This window comes from Canis aureus, chromosome 25 (assembly GCF_053574225.1).
Source record: "Canis aureus isolate CA01 chromosome 25, VMU_Caureus_v.1.0, whole genome shotgun sequence".
Taxonomy (NCBI): Eukaryota; Metazoa; Chordata; class Mammalia; order Carnivora; family Canidae; genus Canis; species Canis aureus.
In genome coordinates, this window is record NC_135635.1 from 16964967 (window position 1) to 16985000 (window position 20034).

Below are 20034 nucleotides of genomic sequence, written 5' to 3' on the forward strand. Positions count from 1 at the left end.
TCATAATACTAAAAGTGAAATAATGTAAAATGATTAAAAAAATTAATTCCTATTCAGGAAATATTTCATCTGAGCCTTTTCCATAGCAGCTTTAAATTTTATGATATTATGATGTTATTTATACCTAAATAGACAAGTGAATTGGGAATTAACATACAAATTAGTTTTTCCAACAACTATCATAAGAAAAAATAACTAAAGAAAGAATTTTTACAGAGCTACAGGTAATAAGATATTCCACATGCTGAACTTAGAAATACGCATGTGCTTGCTCAAAAGTCAAAAAAGTTACTTTTAGGATTAGAACTTATATTTTTTAATAGTATATGAAAAGCCCTTAAATAGCATTTTTCTCCAAAGTAACTTCTTAAGAATTAGAGCACAGAGTTCTTAAGGTTTCTAATAACATCTAATTGGACAATTTAGTTCCTTTGTTAGATCTTGCTTGCTTTGCTTACAAAAATGAATGCAGATATTCCTGGGTGTCTCAGTGGTTAAGTGCCTGCCTTCCACCCAGGGCGTGATCCTGGAGTCCCGGGATCGAGTTCCACATCAGGCTCCCTGCATAGAACCTGCTTCTCCCTCTGTCTATGTCTCTGCCTCTCTCTCTCTCTCTGTGTTTCTCATGAATAAATAAATAAAATCTTTTTAAAAATGTATGCAAAGTCTAGGACAACCACAACCAACACTTGGCATCCTTTTCCTTAACACTTACTGGGGAGATAGAAATAAACAGTGTGATCTGCCCTCATTCACTTGCTGCTTCCTTAGAAATGTTGAAAGCCCATCAAAACAAAGAGTCAATGAGACCAAAGAAGACACCTAAAACCATGGGTCCTAAAGAAGAGAAAAATAGGAAGAAGTATTCCATCAGCTATTAAGAATGTTATTATAAAACCATAACAGGAAGACAATGTGATATTTGCAAAGGAAGAAACCAACAGCCAGTGGAACAGAACAGTCTAGAAACAGACCTATGTATATATAGAAACTTGATTTATAACAAAGCAGACTTTGAAGATTAGTGGAGGAAAGAAAGACTGTTCAATAACTGGTGGTGTTGAGATAAGTGGCTATCCAATGTTATAGGGAAAATTATGGGAAAAAATAGATTTCTATTTCACATTAAACACATAAATTAACTCCAGGAATAATTAAAATTTTAAATATAAATGCAAACCATAACATATTCAGAAAACAGTTTACATGAATATTTTTATGACCTCATAATAAGGAAGGATTTCTTAAACAAGAATCAAAACACACGATCTATAAACATAAAAGAGTGATAAGTCAACTAAACTAAAATTATGAAGTTCCCTTCATCAAAGGACACCCCAGGAGTCGGAAGACAATCCACAAACTAGGAAGAGATTTCCAACACATATAACTGAGAAGGCTTAATCTACAGAATACAGATACACTCCTACAAATTGGTAAGAAAAATATAAACAACCCCAATAGAAAAATGGGCAAAAGATACACAAAAAGACATTTGAATGAAGAGGAAACATAAATGCCTATAAACATTTAAGAAGATGCTTAGTCTCAGTAACAGTCCCCAAAACACAAACTAAAGGTACAATGAAATATACTTTCACATCTGCCATTGAGGTAAATATCCTAAAGTGTAACAATACAAAGTAAGGACAAGGTTGTGGAGCCAATGGTGCCTTGTTCCTTGTATATTTTGCAATTTTTTTTACCATGGGCTCATAGTTTTTAAAATATTACGTGTCAAGTCTTTCTACCCCACCACAATAGGTTTCTTCAAAGCAGGTCTACATTTGGTTCTGACATATGTCTACGGGCATGACCAACCTGGAATTATTCTAAACTAAATTCTGACTTTAAATTGTTAAAGTTTTTTGGATTTCATCCTCTTCACACACATTCTCCCTTATACTGAGTAGGAAGTCCTTTGAGACCCAAACTTAGGAGGATCCTAGGTTTTGTCTCTCTCTTATTTCCTCTACCCCAGGTAGCCCATATAAATAAACAACACTCATTTTTACCTGATTCAGCAAATGCAGTTGAGGCAAAAGTCAGCTCTGATGCACTGTTTAGTTCTAAGGGTGCCCACTTTAACTCAGTTTTAGCCTCTGAGAATCCTTGCTAAGTAGCCGATTCATTTATGAGTTTTAAGGGATAGTTATATTTTATCCAGCATTTTTCATTGTTTCCAACAGAAGTCAGAGCTCCTAAACCACTGTGCGGCCAGCATCAAAAGCCAAAAATCATAGTTCTATAACATAAAGCTAATTATTTTTCTGCTTTTAAGTTTTCAGTGCTTGTCCCATGGCATTAGAATAAAGTTGAAGCTTCTTTACACTCCCATAAGTGACCTGCTCCTGTTTCAGAACCATGAGAGACTCTCCCAGAGGAGAAGCAAAAGGAGAATTGAACCTGAATCAAAGGCAACTGAGAGAAAAGAGAAAAGAGACAAGATTAATGATGATTAATCTTAGCAGAGCCAATGGCAGAGAATATTCAAGTCTAGTTGGACAGAGCTTAACACAGCCAAAGGCTTGACCAACAAGTTAATCGAAGTCAAGACTGCAGGGCACTAGAGGCTCTTAGAGCTGAAAGTCAGGAATCCGGTAGGGGTGTGAGAGACCAGGACCAGGAGGAGCAGCACCAGCCCAACGCCACAAAAGGACAGTAGGCAATGAGAATCCAAACTAACAGGCAATTAGGCAACCTGGTCACAATGGCAAAAAGACTGGGAAAATGTCACCCTCAAATTCACAAAAAGCCATGAGGCTAAAACAAACACTAAAACAAACCAAACAGAGCACCAAGGAACAGCAGACATTTCCAGATCCCTGATTCATTAGAGGCATCTTCCTCCAGTGTCTCTGGGCCTGCTCTCACTGGCAAAGCCTTCCCCCATGGCAGACATTGGAGTCAGCTACACCGACGCCTTGGCTGGTGGGGACGGACAACCTCATCATGAGATTTTTCACCATCTGGCCCCAAACCATCTCCCCAGGCTCACCTCCCACCTCTTACCTCATTTCGACTGCAACCACACAGCTGCTGACACTGACGAGCAACAATCCCTCCAATCTTCCCTCGTTTACAGGCTGTTTGCCTATTTCTGAATGACTCTCTGCCTTCTCAGCTGCCTGGAAAACCCCTACTTGTTCTTCAGTGCCCACTCACAAATTGCCTTGATCAGGAAGTTTTCTCTGACTTTTTTTCTCTGATTTTTTAAAGATAACTCGGCTGCCTTCTACTTTCATGTCCTATCATCAAGCACAGCAAATACATCATCAGTTTTATTAGTTATTATCATTACCATCACATCCATCACTTATCAGGTGTTTTACTTTGTATCAAGGACTCTATTAAATGCTTCACATGGATTTTTCTAGAACACCCATAGTTATTACCTTCCTCTATTTTACAGAGGAGGAAAGTGAGGTTATTATGGTTTTAAGTATTAGCCTAAGATCATACAGCTATTAAATGGATTCAAATACAGTTTATCTGACTCACAAGTCCATGATCTTTCCAATAAAATACATAATCACGTTTGTTCATGTCTATTGTCACCGATAGTAAATAACTAACTTAAAAATAAACCAAAAACTGGTTTAATCAGTCAAACAAATGACTATTTTTAAAACAAGTGGTCTAAAATAATAATAATAAAAATAAAAATAAAACAAGTGGTCTAATCCAACATCTTTTCAAAATAACTGGCTCTCTGGGGCACCTAGCTGACTCAGTTTGTACTGCATGTGACTCTTTTTTTTTTTTATAAATTTTTTTTAATTTTTATTTATTTATGATAGTCACAGAGAGAGAGGGAGAGAGAGGCAGAGACATAGGCAGAGGGAGAAGCAGGCTCCATGCACCGGGAGCCCGATGTGGGATTCGATCCTGGGTCTCCAGAATCGCACCCTGGGCCAAAGGCAGGCGCCAAACCGCTGCGCCACCCAGGGATCCCTGCATGTGACTCTTGATCTTGGGGTCATGAGTTTGCCACACTGGGTATAGAGATCACTTAAATGAATAAATATTTTTTAAAAATAAAATAAAATAACTGGCTATCTTAATAACCTCACCTTTTTTTCCCAGCCTAAATCAATGCAATACCATAAGCATCTATTAAATCCTTGCTATGGGGGGGAGACTTAAAAAAAAAAAAAAAAAGAATGCATCATAACTCATGAGCTACCAGCTTAATTTAAACTCCTTTTCCCCGGAAAGAAGTGAACTCTTGCTTGAATGTATGCATAGTTATCTCACTGGAGGGAAAAAAGAGCGCAGAACATTGTAACTCCTTTGTTCAAAATCCTCCACAAGTTTCCCCATCTCACCCAGAGCAAAAGGGAAAGCTGCTTCATCAGTTAACCCTATTCCCTCTGTGATTCATTTACTATTCACCCCCTACTCAGTACTAGTCATAGAGATAGCCTCTTTGCCATACCTCTCAAGGAGGCTTTCTCTGACCACACTATTGAAAATAGTAACCTTTAGGAACCCTGGGTGGCTCAGGAGGTTAAGTGTCAGAGTCTCGGTTTCACCTTAGGTCATGATCTCAGAGTCTTGAGGTCAAGCCCTATATGGGGCTCTGCATTCTACCGACCCCCCCCGCCCCCCGCTGTTCTTTCCCCCATTTATGTGCTTGCACAGGCTTGTGAGACCTCTCTCTCTCTCAAATAAATAAATAAATAAAATCTTAGAAAAAAGAAAAGAGTAACCTGTCACATTTCACAGTCTACCTCCCTCTCACTTGCTCTATTTTTCTCTATACCATTTAGGACCATCTAACATTCTATTTTACTTATTAATTTTGTTTATTGTGCCCACACTACCCTCACCATGCCCACTCCATCACCAAGATTTCTGTTGGATTTGTCCTCTGCTGTATCTTCAGCATCCAGATCTGTGCCTAACACGTAAGAGGTGCTAAATATATCATTACTGTAGGGAAGACTGAATGAACAACGACCTAGCTTTATGCAATGATCTATCTGCTCACAGTATTTACTTTGGTGTCCATTTTCCAAATTTCTAAATCACATGGCCAGCAGAAGTTAAAATGCAACTTAAAATGTTTCACTTGGGGGGAACCTGGGTGGCTCAGTCAGTTAAGCATCCGACTCTTGGTTTTAGCCCAGGTCATGATCTCCCTCAAGGGAGACTGAGCCCCTCGTTGGGCTCCATGCTCTGTGGGGAGTCTGCTTCCCCCCTCCCTCTTCCTCTGCAGCATCTCTGCCTTGCACTGTCTCTCTTTGAAACATATAAATAAATCTTTTAAAAAAATTTTTTTCACTCGGAACTGATCAATGATGACAAAAACTTCATGGATATAGAGTTCTTTTCATTTTCTTTTCCGGAAAGTCTTACTATGACCATTGTCTAAAATTTTAATTATGGCTTTGAGATCCTGGTCTCAATTCTAGCAAATAATAGCTCATATTATCCCAAACACTTCAAGTGACCTGCAAAGGTATATTATTTATTTTACTAAAATGAAAAACAAGCACATATAACTTGATTGGAAATAACTACAGTGATTAAGACAAATGACCTGAGGATTCTCTTAGGAAAGGGTTCTAGGTCTAAATTATTTAAAAATATTAACTAAAGAGCGTCTTCTTATTCAGATCATTAAACCATAGTTAATTCTGAACTACCAACAGTACTTAAGAACCATCAATTTTTAAAAAATAATCCAAAGAGCCAACAACTCAAAAGGTATTTAGAATCGGTTTTCAAGTGCAATATACCCCTAGGCTTCTGCCTCTCTAATGGTTGCTTTTCCTTCCTAATTATATTTACTTGAGGTTTTGAGTTTAAAAGCTCTTCACACACACCAGCATTAGCAGAAAGCAAGCCAGACTGTGATTTAAAGGGGAAAAAAATCGTTGTATATGCCAAGGAGATAATGTGCAAGATGATAGTATCTTCAGCTCAACAAAAGAAGTCATGTACAGTCCTGTCTCCATCTAGTTACCTCACACCGAGGTCAATAAAAAAAACAACAACTACAATCTTCTAGAGAATAGCAATCAGTAAGGCTTATCAACAATGCACAACCATGTTATAACCTCTTTCAATTTCAAAAAATGTTGGGTAAGGGCTCTTCAGCAGTGGCATTTGATTCCATATTAGTCTGCAGTATTCAAGAGAAAAACAAAGACCTATCATTCTGAACCCTCCATTACAGACCCACGCCAACTGCAACAAAACATTCTTAAGGAAATTGCTGTTATTCTGTACTTCCCATAAATGTAAACAGGTTTCTTATTTTCAATTCTAAATTTAAAGATAGAAACACAGCAGTTAAATATTACATTTTAGAATAGTGCTTTTTCTCCATAAAATACTGTTTGAAAACAGTAAACATGTATAACCAAAAAGCAATGGAAAATAACCTCAGAAGTTAACGATCAACAATTCAAAGCAATTCTATTTTAATATCCCATTTATAAACTCATAAAGTTTGCATAAGCAACTGCAAACAGAATAAAGCCACAAAACAGATCCAACAAAGGAGACAACTTTCAAAAGAAACTTTAAACAACCCTGGAGAATATAAAAATAAACACAGTCTAAAAAAAATAAAAATAAAATAAATAAAAATAAACACAGTCTCGTTTAACATACATCTGTCCAATGCAGTCAAGTTTTTGATGATATTTGTTGGTTTTCTGAAAGGTTTTACAGTATTTTAATTTCTAAAAAATGGAGAGGAAAAAAGACAGTGCAGTTAAGGTTTCCATATTAGCTCATAAATTCCCAGCTCTTTTCTTCAAAACACTTCTATTCCTGGGGTGTCTGGGTGGCTCAGTCAGTTAAGCATCCAACTCCTGATTTTGGCTCAGATCATGAACTTAAGCCCCACATCAGGTACCACAATGAGCATGCAGCCTGCTTAGGATTCTCTCTCTCCCTCTGCCCCTTCCCCCTTCTAAAATAAATAATAAATAAGTCTTTTTAAAAAATAAACATTTCTATTCCTGTGGAATCATTTATTCCTAGAGTTGGAAGTTTCTGGAGAGGTTCTCAGCCCCAGCTGTATCTATGAGGGAAGGAAGGTTAACATAATAAAGCCCTGGCTCCACCCCCAATGACTCTGAACTATACTGGAGTGGAGTCAACGCAGCAGTTTGGTAAATCACCCAGGTGACCCTACTGAGTAGTCTGTATAGAAAGTCATTGATTCTGACCCAGGTCTTCTAAAAGAAGATCCCAGGGTGGGTATTTAGGCTTTGCTTAAACACTTCCTATGCTGAGACCCAAAATTTCATCCAAAAACTCCAAAGGTAATATAGTATTGTATAGATGGTCATTTTCCAAATATGAATGATTGTTTTTATGGGGCATAGTGACCCATCATTTCTCTTAACAACTACAAACAGAGCTCCAAGATCTTTGTACTTATGCCCTTTCCTAAAATTTACTTCCCCCAATCTTCATGTGACTCATCATTCAGGTCTGGGCTCAAATGCCACCTCCTGGAGAGGGTTTCCTGATCACACTTTTCCTAGCCGGTCTCCGCCTAGGTTCATGGCATTTCTCATGTCCTAAGTGCATGTGTGCTTACTGACTATCTCCTGGGTCTCAAACATAAGCTCCATTCAGGCAGCTCCATCTTGTCGGTCTTGCTCAACACTGTATCTTCAGCAAGCAGCACAGTGCCCAACACAGTAGCCACTCAACACAAGCATTTGAATGGATAAATGAAACAGAACAAGGGGCACAGGTAATCTAAAGCAAAACCCAAACTCAGATTGCTATATAATGTAAATTGTTAATGGTGCCAATTCTAAAATATTGAACTAAGTGTAAAAGACAAAATATATCAGTGTGCGTGTGTGTATGAACCCAAATATTCTGGACGCTACAGACCCCCTCAGTATAAATCATATAGATTCAAATTGTACAAAATTTCATGGAAACTTCCCCAAATTTACTGATGTAGTCATCTTAAATTCTTTATTACACATCAGTTCTCTTCTGAAAATCAAACAAAACATATCAAAAGTAAGATAAACTTTTGATATACTTTGAAAACATTCCAAATAATCAAAAGTCATAAACACTGCAAAATGCTAAACATTAAAACAGAAAAATGTAACCATGTTGGAAACACTATGATCTAGTGGTAGGGAAGGGAGTATAAAAAAACATAAATAATATGAAATTACTTGGAAAGTGTAAAAAGATAAAATTTTCAAAACTCAGACTGGGGTAGGGGAAACTTTAGAGATCATCCTATATAAACTCCTTTCTAAGCATGAACCTTCTAGACAGTATTCCTAGCATGTGGTTGGCTAGCCTTTCCTAAAATTGTTTTGGCAACAAAGAACTCACTACTTCCTAAAGAAACCTGCCTAAAGAAAACGGTAACGGACCCCATACTTCTTAGTTCTTGATTTTGACTCAAAATCTGGCTCCCATGGACCCACTGGGCCTTGTTCTTTCTCTGAAGCAATCACAAATATGTCAATGAAACAAACTCAATGAGTCAGTTCTTTTTTTCTTAAGACTTTATTTATTTATTCATGAGAGACACAGAGAGAGAGAGAGAGAGAGACATACACAGAGGGAGAGGCAGGCTCCCTGTGGGGATCCCGATGCAGGACTCCATCCCAGGACCCTGGAATCATACCCTGAGCCAAAGGCAGACACTTAACCACTGAGCCGCTCAGGTGCCCCAGTTCTATAACTATACAGGTATGATTAAAAAAGTAAAATTAATCCAGAGGGAAATAAGTTTGGGCCAGATGCTCAAAGGAAAAGAGAACTATGAATTGTTAAAATTTAAAAAAATAATAAAAATAAACTGTCAAGGGACAGAATACAAGTGTGAAAACAGGTAGATTTCCCTGGCTGGAGATGAGTGACTAGAGTAGAAACAGGAGGAAAAAGACAGAAAACAGTTGAGCTCTAACGGCTAAGTAAAAACTATGGTAATTGAATAAGTCTATTCTGTATATTGTAAAGAAAATACAATGAATTTGAAAAATAAAGGACAGATAGATTAAAACAAGTAGACTAGGTAACGCTAAAACAGAGCATCATAGAAATCTAGAGCTGAAAAGAATCATAGAAATTATCTATCCCAACTCCTTAATTTTATAGACAAAATTATTAAATCCTAGAAGAAAAAGTATCAACTGCCACTCTTATATACCTTTTCATTGTTTTAAGGAAGAACACTTTTACCAAACAATTTCCTGTCTTGTATCCACTGGTCCCCATCACCTACATAACATGCTGAATCTGAGATTCTGTATATGATCCTAACCAACACCTCAAAACTCAACTATCACAGGGCAAAGATGGAATAACATAATGAGGCCCAACTGCCTGAATCATCTTGGCTTTTCACCAAGACCTGGTATGGACAGGATGTGGCCACACTGCAGGACCAGCTCTCATCGGCCATGGAATCTAGCCACCTATTATGCTGATACACATAAGCCCCATCACCAGCCAAGAAGACAAGAATCAAATTGCTGTTAATTCATGCACAAAACTTTCCATCTTTTTCCTTGGTGTTATCACACAGGCTGCCATGGGGCAACCCAACAAATTCCATCCATTTGTTACACACGCCTGCACTCCTCTCTCTCAGCACCAGAGCTATCCTCAGGGCAGAAGCTGGACCACCTGATCCCTCCAAGCCCCCAGGGTCACCCACACTCCCTGGGATTCTCTGGCTTTCTTCTCTATTCACTCCCATTTTCTTCACGCTCAAAACATCAGTGCCTTAAAAAGGAAGCCCTGCCGGGTACCTGGGTGGCTCAGTTAAGCATCTGCCTTCAGATCAGGTCATGATCTCAGGGTCCTGGGACAGAGCAGCACGTGGGGCTCTCTGCTCAGTGGGGAGTCTGTTTTCCCTCTCCCTTTGCCTCTTCTTCCTCCCCCTGCCTCCAACCCCCTACCCATGCTCACTTGTTGTCTCTCAAATAAGTAAATAAAATCTTTAAAAAAAAAAAAAGTTAGCCCTGCTTTAGAAATATCTGATTTTTTTTTTTTTTTTTTTAGTATTTTTAAAGATTTTATTTATTTATTTTTAGAGAGAGGGTGGAGGGGCAGAAAGGGAGAGAGGACAAGTAGACTCCACACTGAGCGGGGAGCCTGACACAGGGCTTGATCCCAGGATCCTGAGATCATAACCTGAGCAGAAACCAAGAGTCCAAGGCTTAACCAACTGGACCACCCACGAGTCCTAGAAATATCTGCATTTTAAAAGGATATAGTATTAAATGAAAAACACCAGGTTACAGAGTAATATGTATAACATGATCCCATTTTTATAAAAATAAACAAGAACAAAAAACTCTGTCAATGGATTCATATGTTAAAGATATTTAAAACAAGTATAAGAGAATATTCAACAAAGTGTAAGAATACAGACAGAATTGGGAGGAGAGAAAGGAAAACAACTAATTTGTATATGATTTTATCTAACTTGGACTGTTGCCATAAATTGTAATTATAGAATCATAATTTTCAAAGAGCAAACTATTATGACCAAAAAAAGAATGAAAAAATTTTAAATGAAAAGCACTAATATGATTTCAAGTTATCTGTCAGCAAGAGGTGTGTGCTGTTTCTCCCAGGCCCCTCTAACCTAAGAGGTCAGGAAGGGCCAGTTTTCCACTTAGGCTGACCTCTGGGTCCTCATTGTGCCAGGCCCAGCTTTGTTTATTAATTTGCACAACTTCTAATTCAAAATGCAATCAAACTAACTGGCGAAAACATTGTTAAGTTGTTCATATCTTCCATGTTCTGGAAATAGGGTTTGAATAAAATGACAACAAAATTGCACAAATTACTCGTTTGTTTTATTAAATTGAGAGTTGAGTATTTTAATTTGTCATGCAACTTATGCCTCCCCTCAAAGAAAACATGAATTAAAAGGATTCCTATAACCTAGCCATCAACCTGACCCTCTAAAATGGCTCTTCCCATACATAGTACCTTCTTTTGTGAATGGAACCACCTTCTACACATCCTTAGAAAATTCTCAACTCTACTCTTTTCCTTACTTCCCACATCCAGCCACCCAGCATCATGTTCCACTCTACACCTCCTAAACAGCAGTTAGGTCTGACCCCTCCTCATCATCCCTACTGCCCCTGCACAGCTCCAATCCACTCTCTACACCCAACACTGGAACTTCTAAACCATACATGTGACTGAGATATTTCACCCTCTCTGGTAGTATGGTACAGTGAAAAAGAAAATGGGCTTCTTCCTAAACCAGATTCCACCACTTCATTTTGCAGCTTTGAGAAGAATCCTTAACCTAAGACCTATTTTTCTTTTCTGCATAATTCAAGTAATATCTACCATATAAAAAGGATTCCTAAAGAATTAGAGATAAGGTATGCAAAATGCCTAGTCCTAAATAGGGCTTTCTACAGAATTAAATGCTTTATTACTCTATTATTTTCTTATCTGTAAAAATAAGCAGAGTCTCTGAATCACTCTGAAGATTAAGTAAGATGTAAGGCACCAAACACAGTTACTAAGAAACTTTTTTTGTTTCCTTTCAATGGTTCTCCATCCCCAAGGCAAAAGGTAGCTACTGCCACCTTCCCAGTAACATCTCCTGACACTTGACTTCACATTCTTCTTTAACATAATGAATGATTTAATAGTAAGACTGCATCTCTTCATGCCTTTCTCTCCTTCAAGGCCATATTTACAGGTACAACATTATGTGTGAGCAAGTCTTTTACTATATATTTCAACATGCAAGTGATTATCATATTTTTGAACTTGGAATGCAATATCCATTTAGCATAAGTGTACTGAAGGGGATGATAGAGCAGAATATTCATAGGCATGAAAATCTGAAAAAATAATCAAACCATAGTTACCATACATGTTCATCCAAACATAATGAGTGTGATGAAAGATATACCATCTTGTTAAATAATATCTGAGAAATAATTTAGCCAGAGATGAAATTTTAAGTTGAAATAAAAAGAAGAAATGGTGCAGGTTAGAACAGCTGGATCAAAAAAAAGAGAGAGAGAAACATGATTGAAAGTGATTGTGTTTTTTGTTGAGGTTGTTTGTAAATACTTTCCAAAAGCACATATTGATATATTTTAGATGTTTTAATTAATTTGATAATAAATATAATGATAAATATAAACATGTCTCTTTCAAAACACTGAGAGAGAAAATACTTAGGTAAATAAGTAATTAACATTCTCTATGTTCATTCATAAATTGGAAATGAAATCTGAGGGCTCCCTTCCCCCCAACTATGATTTCATAATTTAGCATATACAAAGCTAACAATCTCTCCATATAAAGAAAGAAATTTCTGTTTAAAGATGAATCCAAATAATTAAATGGCTTTCATCAGGTCCTAATGTGACAGTCTCTAAAAAGTACATAAGTTCAATGCTTATTCTTTGAATGATTTAACCAGTGCTCTGAAAAAAACACAAAATTGGCTCCAGGAAGAAAAGCTGCTCACTGTCCACAAAGTGCTTCTTTAACAAATGGTGTCTATCCTTGGTGTCAGGGGTAAGAATGAGCGAAAAAAAAAAAAAAAAAAAAAGGAGTTGAAGATTCTTCATACATAGTCTACCGTAACCTAGCTGCAAAACTTTTCTAAAGTTGTCACATGGATATGTTTTCTAAAATGCTACAAAGAATGCTGAATCATTCCTTTCTAAGGGGATCTTTTTCCACTTTACTATTTTTTAAATTTCAAATACTTTCTTTAGGTAAAAAATAAAACAAACACAAACAAATTTAAATTCTAGGAGGTTTTTTTTTTAATGTATGTATATTTTTAGTTTAAAAATTTTTTTAGAACTATGACTCTTCCACTATTTTGGCCTGAATGACATTCACAGTGCTGATTTACACACATCCCAAGCATACAATCAGCCAGGACCTGAGCAACACTGGGCATGGGTGCCCTCAGGTCACTGAAAAGCAAGCATTACTCGTGAAATCATAAAACCATGGTCAAGTATTCTAAGAGACAAGTTGCTTTGTCTGGCTCCTCAAAGACTATTAAAAGGAGAACATTATGATGATGGCAGAAGTCATTCCTTTTTTCATATCGTGACTACTTTTCTTTCAAGTGTGTTCTTTTGGGTCATGTAGATAGTAATACAGGCAGAAGGCACAGCCCTAAAGGATGTCTGGCCAGGTCAAAAAAAAAACAATCTAGACTTAGGGAAGAAAAAAACTAGAAAAAAAAATAATGAGTTCATCATCTTGATTTTGCACATCTTCAGGCCAACACCGCTCACTTGCATTATCGTCATAGCAGTAATCAGCCCGGGAAGGAGGGCAGCAACATTGCTGGGTGCTGACTCTTGAAAAAAAAAAATGACCTGTAAAGACTGAGCCATGTTGCTATCCTGCAAATTACCAATGTTCAACTTGGACTTAGTACAGTCATTTTCTGTTGATGTTCTCATAAACTGGACCAATGACTTTTAAACGAATAAATGAATCATATTTGTTAAAAAGAGCCTAGAAATAAGCCAGATATTTTATACTTGATGTTATACATAAAATACAAAATTGTTTACTATATGTACCTGCAAATGAACAAAACTTCCTTTTTAAAAATCAGAACACTCACAAAACATCTCTCAAAAATGGCTTCTATATGATATCATCATTGGGATATCTTAGCTTGCACAATTATTCTGGATTTACTTTTCAAACAGGAAATATTATGGAGACCGATTTAGTGCATTTAAATAATCCCAACTAAAGTATACATTATGCTTAAAAAATAAAAATAACAGGTCATGCTATCAAACAAATATAATCATTATTTTATTACTCTTAAATATCTTATTATGTAATTGCTTAGCACAGTTCATTTGGAATAAAAAACTGAACTAATTTATGCTAAGTGCAACTCAAAATACATATGTAAATGAGTATCGTCTGGTAAAAATAATCCTGATAAATTTTTTATTAACCTCCTATAGAACAAAATATGCCTCAAATCTTTAAAGAAAAAAAATGTATAACTGCTCTTTGCATTATTCTGTATTAAGAAACTACAGTTGTACTCTTCTCACAAAACGTTTTTTCTCATCCTTCCCATTATTGTTGATGACAGGTAGTGTTTCAATACCAGTCACTTCCTATACTTCCTAATTTTCTTATTCTTTCTCTGACACTAACCAAGATTGACTAGTGAATGTTTGATAAAGGTGTTCTTTCTTCCAATATAAATGTACTCTTTAATAAAATATTTATCATACACTTACTATGTGATAGGCTTTGTGTTAAAGGCTTTGGATGCAAAGTAAATTAAGATAGATTCCTTTCCTTAAAAGCTCATGGTCTAGTCAAGGCAAAAGACAATTCCATTATGGTTTACTATGTAGAGTAAGTGCAAATGACACAGAAATACCCCTAGAAAGGTTGTTTAAATCAAGCAGGAAGGTCAGTTAACAGTTAATACTCCATTTCATTAAATTAAATCTACCTCCTTTATCAAGGAGGTGATGGCTTACCACTGCCTGGTTTGCACTTCTGCACCTTGGCAAAGCAGTGTTGATAGGTTTAAACATCAAAACATCTCTGAGAATTATAATCACTATTCCTGACTTCACAAGGTTTAGCATCACTGAATTTAAACATATCAGACCTAATCTAAGTTGGAAAATACCAGTAAGTCCAGCTGTTGTTAAGAACAGACATGTACATGGTAAGAAAAACATGAACTCAAAATTTACATCCTGATACATGAAAATCAGATTTTTAGTTGGGTTTTTTTTTACCATATGTTTATTTGTTGGCATTCAGCCCTCAGAATAAAAAGAAAACATACTTAAAAGTGGAAGTATTTACCATATCGTGTACTAGATTAGAAGGCAAGTTGATTAGATAGGTCATAAAACGTTTTTTTTTTTTAACTGTAGCAACATAAAAACAGACACCCTCCAAAAAAACTAAGAAAAATATATATATTTTTGATATATATATTTTGATAATATATTTTTGATAATAATATATACCAAATTTAGAATTAACACTTAAAAGTCAATAGCCTCCTAAAAAGAAAGACTTGCCACAAAGAAAAGCAGTGTGTACATATAAATTTATAACCGGTGACTTGTTACCCATAGTGCTTCAGGAATCAGGTAAAACAGACTGAGTTCCTTCAACCGTATGTATATTCTTAGGAGTACTTGATAGCAAATCAAAGCATATCCATTATTTTCTTCCAAAACATTACCCAGTCTTTAAGAGAAGCCAAATACCTAAAGACTAAAGAGGACAAGTGTTATGCATGGCCCATTTGTGATATTCTGGTTTTATAAATACAGTCATTCCAAGCAGAAGAGCCTCATTTGATACGGATGGCTATCCATGCACTTGATATAAACCATTCAGATCGTTTGTAGGGGAGTTAAATTTTCCCTGGTCAGGGTGACCTTAGATGACTTGGGCATGGCTCTGCCTCACTCCGAGGTAAAATCAAGGCAGCGGGATCACCCAGCAGAGTTGTTTTTCTCAGGCAGCCAGATGACAAGAATAACTAAAGCCAAAGAGAATGGAGATGGCCCAGACTTTGTCAAATGGGATTGGCGGAGAGTTCTTCTAATAACAGTTCCCCCTCGCATCGAGGGGTGGTTGCCTTCAGAGGGCTGAGGTGCCACAGATCCCACATCCTGAAATTGTAGGTCCCTCAGCACAAACCCACTCATCACCTTTGTGGATTATGGGATAGTCGCTGGCCCCTGGGTTTGAAATAACAGCAGTTCGGAAGAAGTTGGATTTACACATTCCAACCCAGCTAAATGTCGCCTTAAAGTGCTGAGACTTGAAGACTTCTGCATCTCCCTCCCCCACGGCCTCACCAGCCACTGCCTCTCAAATGCCAGCTTATACATTCATTTCCTGGGCAATTTTTCTCTTGGGGGGTGGGGGGGGGGGAGAACACAATGGACTCTTTCAATCTTCTCTTATCAACAAAGGACTCTAACACGAAGAAACATGCCTTTGGATGTTTTGCATGCATCCTTTGCGACTTCTTTACAGATGATGAGTGGGCGCTGGGGGTGGGGGTGGGCGGCCGGGGCCGGGGGCCGGGGGCCGGGGAGGGATGAGGGGCCGGGCAACTCACCTCCTTGAGCTGCTCCAGCTCCTGTTTGAGGCTGTCGTACTCCGCCTCCAGCTCGTCATACTGCTGTTTGAGGGTCAGCTTCTCCTCCAGGACCACCAGCCCGTACTCGGCAGCCTGGATCTTCTCGTGGGTCGTCTCCGTGAGCTCCTTGGTCAGCCGCTCTATCTCAGTCTTGTAATGGTCCACGGTCTGCAGCACCTCTTCTGCGGCCATAGCCCCGGTGGATGGAGACGGGAGGGGGCGTCGGGACGCGGAGCCGGAGGCAAAGCAGGCGGGGGGCGGGGGGCGGGGGGAGGGAGGAGGAGGGGGGGTGGCGGAGGCGGGGAGGGAAGGGTAAGAATGGAAGAGTGTGGCTGGCGGAGGGAGCGCGGCGATGCCCCGACTGCTGCTCCGGCCGCGGCGGCTACACCGCCCGACACACTGGGGAGAGATGCGACATGGAGAAGGCGCGGGAGGATGAGGGGCGAGGCGGCGGCGTGCTCTGGGCCGGGCCCTGCGTGCGCTCAGCAGCCGTGCGGCATGGCCCGGGCTGCGGCGGCCGCGGGACGACGAGGGGCTGCGATTCTGCTTATTCAGAGGCGCCCGGCCGCCATGTCTCCCGGGCAGCGTCACTGCAGTGTCCCCGGGGCCCGGCGCGCTCCGGCTCGCGTCCCGCCCGCTCGCTCCACCTGCTGCCTCTGGCCGCGCTGCAGCCGGTGCGGAATGATGCAGTCTCGGGCCCGCTCCCGCCCTTCGCGCCCGGCCCCCGGCTCCGCGCAGGGGGCGGGGAGGCGGAGGGAGTCAGCGCGGGGGGAGGGAAGGAACCGACCCAGGCATCCCGAGGCGCCTCCCGCCGGGCGCGCGGGGCCGCCGCCGCCGGGAGCTGCACCGGGGGGCGCGCGGGCCGGGGCCGGGGGCGCGCGCGGGGGTGACCTGCGCCCTGGTCCGCTCGGCCGCGGCGGGAGGTCCTCCCCCGGCTCTGCCCCGCGGACGTCCCAGCCTCCCCACCCCCCGACCGGGTGCGCGGGGCCGCCGCCGCCGGGAGCTGCACCGGGGGGCGCGCGGGCCGGGGCCGGGGGCGCGCGGAGGGGGGACCTGCGCCCTGGTCCGCTCGGCCGCGGCGGGAGGTCCTCCCCGGGCTCTGCCCCGCCGACGTCCCAGCCCCCCCACCCCCCCACCGGGTGCGCGGGGCCGCCCCTGCTCGGCCGCTGCGCGGGGAACTGCCGGGATCCGCGCCTTTCCCAAAGAAAAGCGCACCGTGACTAACGCGCTCGGGGCCCGCAGCCTCCTTCCCACCCCCGCCTGGCCCGCCCGGCCCGGCCCGGCCCGCCTCGCTCGGCCGCCGAGTCACCCTATTACCCCCCGGGAGAGTCTTGGCTAAAGTGCCCTGGCGCGACCGTTGGGTGCCCAGCTCGCCACAAGACTGGGTCTGCCCAGGAAAATACATGCACCCGGGAAGCCTCTAGATACCTTGCTTCTTGCCTCAGGTGTCCCACTCTACACATTCTTCAACGAGGGAAAACTATATGAAATTCCCCATATATGGTATCAGCGAGACCCTACCACAATTTTTAAGTAAGAGCTAATAGTTCCCGAGACCACGTGCCAGGCAGTCTTCTGAGTGTCCTAAGTGCATGCTGTCCCGTCCTAAGGACCCCTCTTGGAGGTAGGAAGCGTGATCCCCAATTGAAAAGTGGTGAAAGAAAGGCACAGGGAAGTTTGAGTGAAGCCAGACTTGGTGGAGCCAAAATTTAATCCTAACTCCAGAGCCCCAAACTGGATCATTCTGTTGGCCTCGCCACTCATGAATAATACAAACCCAGCAACTAAATATTATATGCTTGTAAAATGACCGCTTTGATCAATTGGAAGAGTCACTGGAGGAGGCAAAGGCAAAGTCAGGGTGAAAGACCAAAAATGGAGAAGAGATGAGGATAGAGAACCTAGAGGAAAGGGAGCAATAGGAGCAGCAAGGGGGCGATTTTTGTGGAAATGGAAGGAAGGCTCTGGGACCCATAGACCAAAAAGCTCACCAGTTCCTTGCTTCTCTTCTATTGGGTGCCACTTATTGGAGAGCTGCTTCTCTGTGGCCAGGAGGTGTTTAACACACACACACACACACACACACACACACACACACAAGCTTTCTGATTTAGCAGGCCCCGGGGCGCCTGGGTGGCTCAGCGGCTCAGCGTCTGCCTTCCGCTGGAGCATGATCCCCAAGTCCCCCATGGGGCTCCCTGCAGGGAGCCTGCTTCTCCCTCTGCCTGTGTCTCTGCCTCCCTCTCTGTGTCTCTCATGAATAAATAAATAAAATCTTAAAAAAAAAAAAAAAAAAGCACGACTCAACTCTCCCCTTCATTTTGTACGTGGGAAAGCAAAAAGACGTTGCTGATGGTGTGGGAGGAAGAGCAAACAAACAACAATGCTCTAACAAAGGCTTGACTAGTAGGCAGTCTGGATGTGATTTTCACTGCCTCTGAAAACAGACAAAAAGATTCCTTCCAGATGCTGACAATTACAACAGAATATTCTCCTGTGATTATCTGATCTATAAAATAAATAATCAGTTAGTTAATTAATTAATGGAGAAAACACTTGAAACACTACTAACCATGAATTCCAACCTGGCAGAGAAGCAGGGGTGATAATGACCACATCATTCCTCATACACTGCCTTGATGTCACACTCCAGTGGAGAAGCTCTGCCTGTGTGCTCCTGGAGCGCCCATCCTCTATCACAATGATGAATGATCATGAACTGCTGAGAGGAGAGGTGAAAGCTGTAATTGTGGGTAGCTAAATTGCCTTCTTCCCAGTATGTCCCTGGCCTTTCCTCACTCTGCAAAGTGTAAGCAGAGCCCTTCCGAAGGAATCACAACACTTGGAGTAGATTGCCTACTACTCCCTTTCCTTTAGATAGAATTAAGAATGGAGTTTGCCTCTGGGACTTTTCCTTCTCAATTTCCATGGTCACCCATCCCCTATGCTCTGTCATGCCCCATTTTTCTGATTGATCCACATTTGTTAATGTATTCAATCTGACTTCAGATAACATTTAACATTATAAGATTTTATTTATTAAAACTTTGATCCTATATATGTTGGTATTTAACTTGAAGAATATCAGCTTATTCCCTTACATACCACACTCCTCCAGTACTACACATTTACATTTCTCTTTCTTCATATATATATATATGTATATATATATGTCATACATATCATGTATATATAGATACAGACATAGATACGGATATATCACTGACAAATATCTAGAAAAGAATTTTTTGTTTTTAGATTTTTTTTTTTTTTTTTTAATTCACGAGAAACAGACAGAGAGGCAGGGACACCGGCAGAGGGAGAAGCATGCTCCATACATGGGACTCCATCTCAGGTCTCCAGGACCACACCCTGGGCTGAAGGTGGCGCTAAACCGCTGAGCCACCCAGGCTGCCCTAGAAAAGAATTTCTTAAGCTATTCCTGGAAGTGTATTTCTTTAAATTAGCAGCCTCCAATTATTTAGGAAACTTTCTTACATACAAATATTTAGGAAAAATTAGGGGTGCCTGCCTGGCTCATCAGAAAAGCGTGTGACTCTTGATCTCCAGATCGTAAGTTCGAGCCCCACAATGGGTGTAGAGATTATTTAAATAAATAAATATTGTTTAAAAACACAAATATTTAGGAAAAATTATATTGTGTGACTTAGTACCTGAAACCAACCCCTCACTAACTTTGCATGAATATTGCTTTCTCTTGCTCTTATTCATTCATTTATTCCTTAAACAGATGTTCATTAAGTACCCCTTATGTCTTAGGAACAATAGTAGGCATTGTAAAATCAATGACCAGTAAGATGTCATTGGTCCCTGACCTCATGGAGTTTATGCTCTGGGAGGGACAAACATGAGACAAAACAGACCAAAAACAGACAACAGGGATTGCC

General features: G+C 40.6%; 1 protein-coding gene across 9 annotated transcripts in view; it reads right to left on the reverse strand.

The window, feature by feature from the left end:
* BICD1 (BICD cargo adaptor 1) overlaps positions 1-16383 on the reverse strand; it is a 226328-nt gene extending 209945 nt beyond the window's left edge. For 5 of the 9 annotated variants that reach the window (XM_077870524.1, XM_077870522.1, XM_077870521.1 and 2 more), the window contains exon 1: positions 16106-16383. In XM_077870524.1, coding sequence (XP_077726650.1) covers positions 16106-16318 — 213 coding nt within the window. In that variant the 5' untranslated portion in view covers positions 16319-16383. Of the gene's footprint in view, positions 1-13517; positions 15720-16105 lie in introns of those variants that run through there. The other 4 variants (XM_077870527.1, XM_077870526.1, XM_077870525.1 and 1 more) reach the window with 4 other exon arrangements.
* Positions 16384-20034: the final 3651 nt, after the last annotated feature.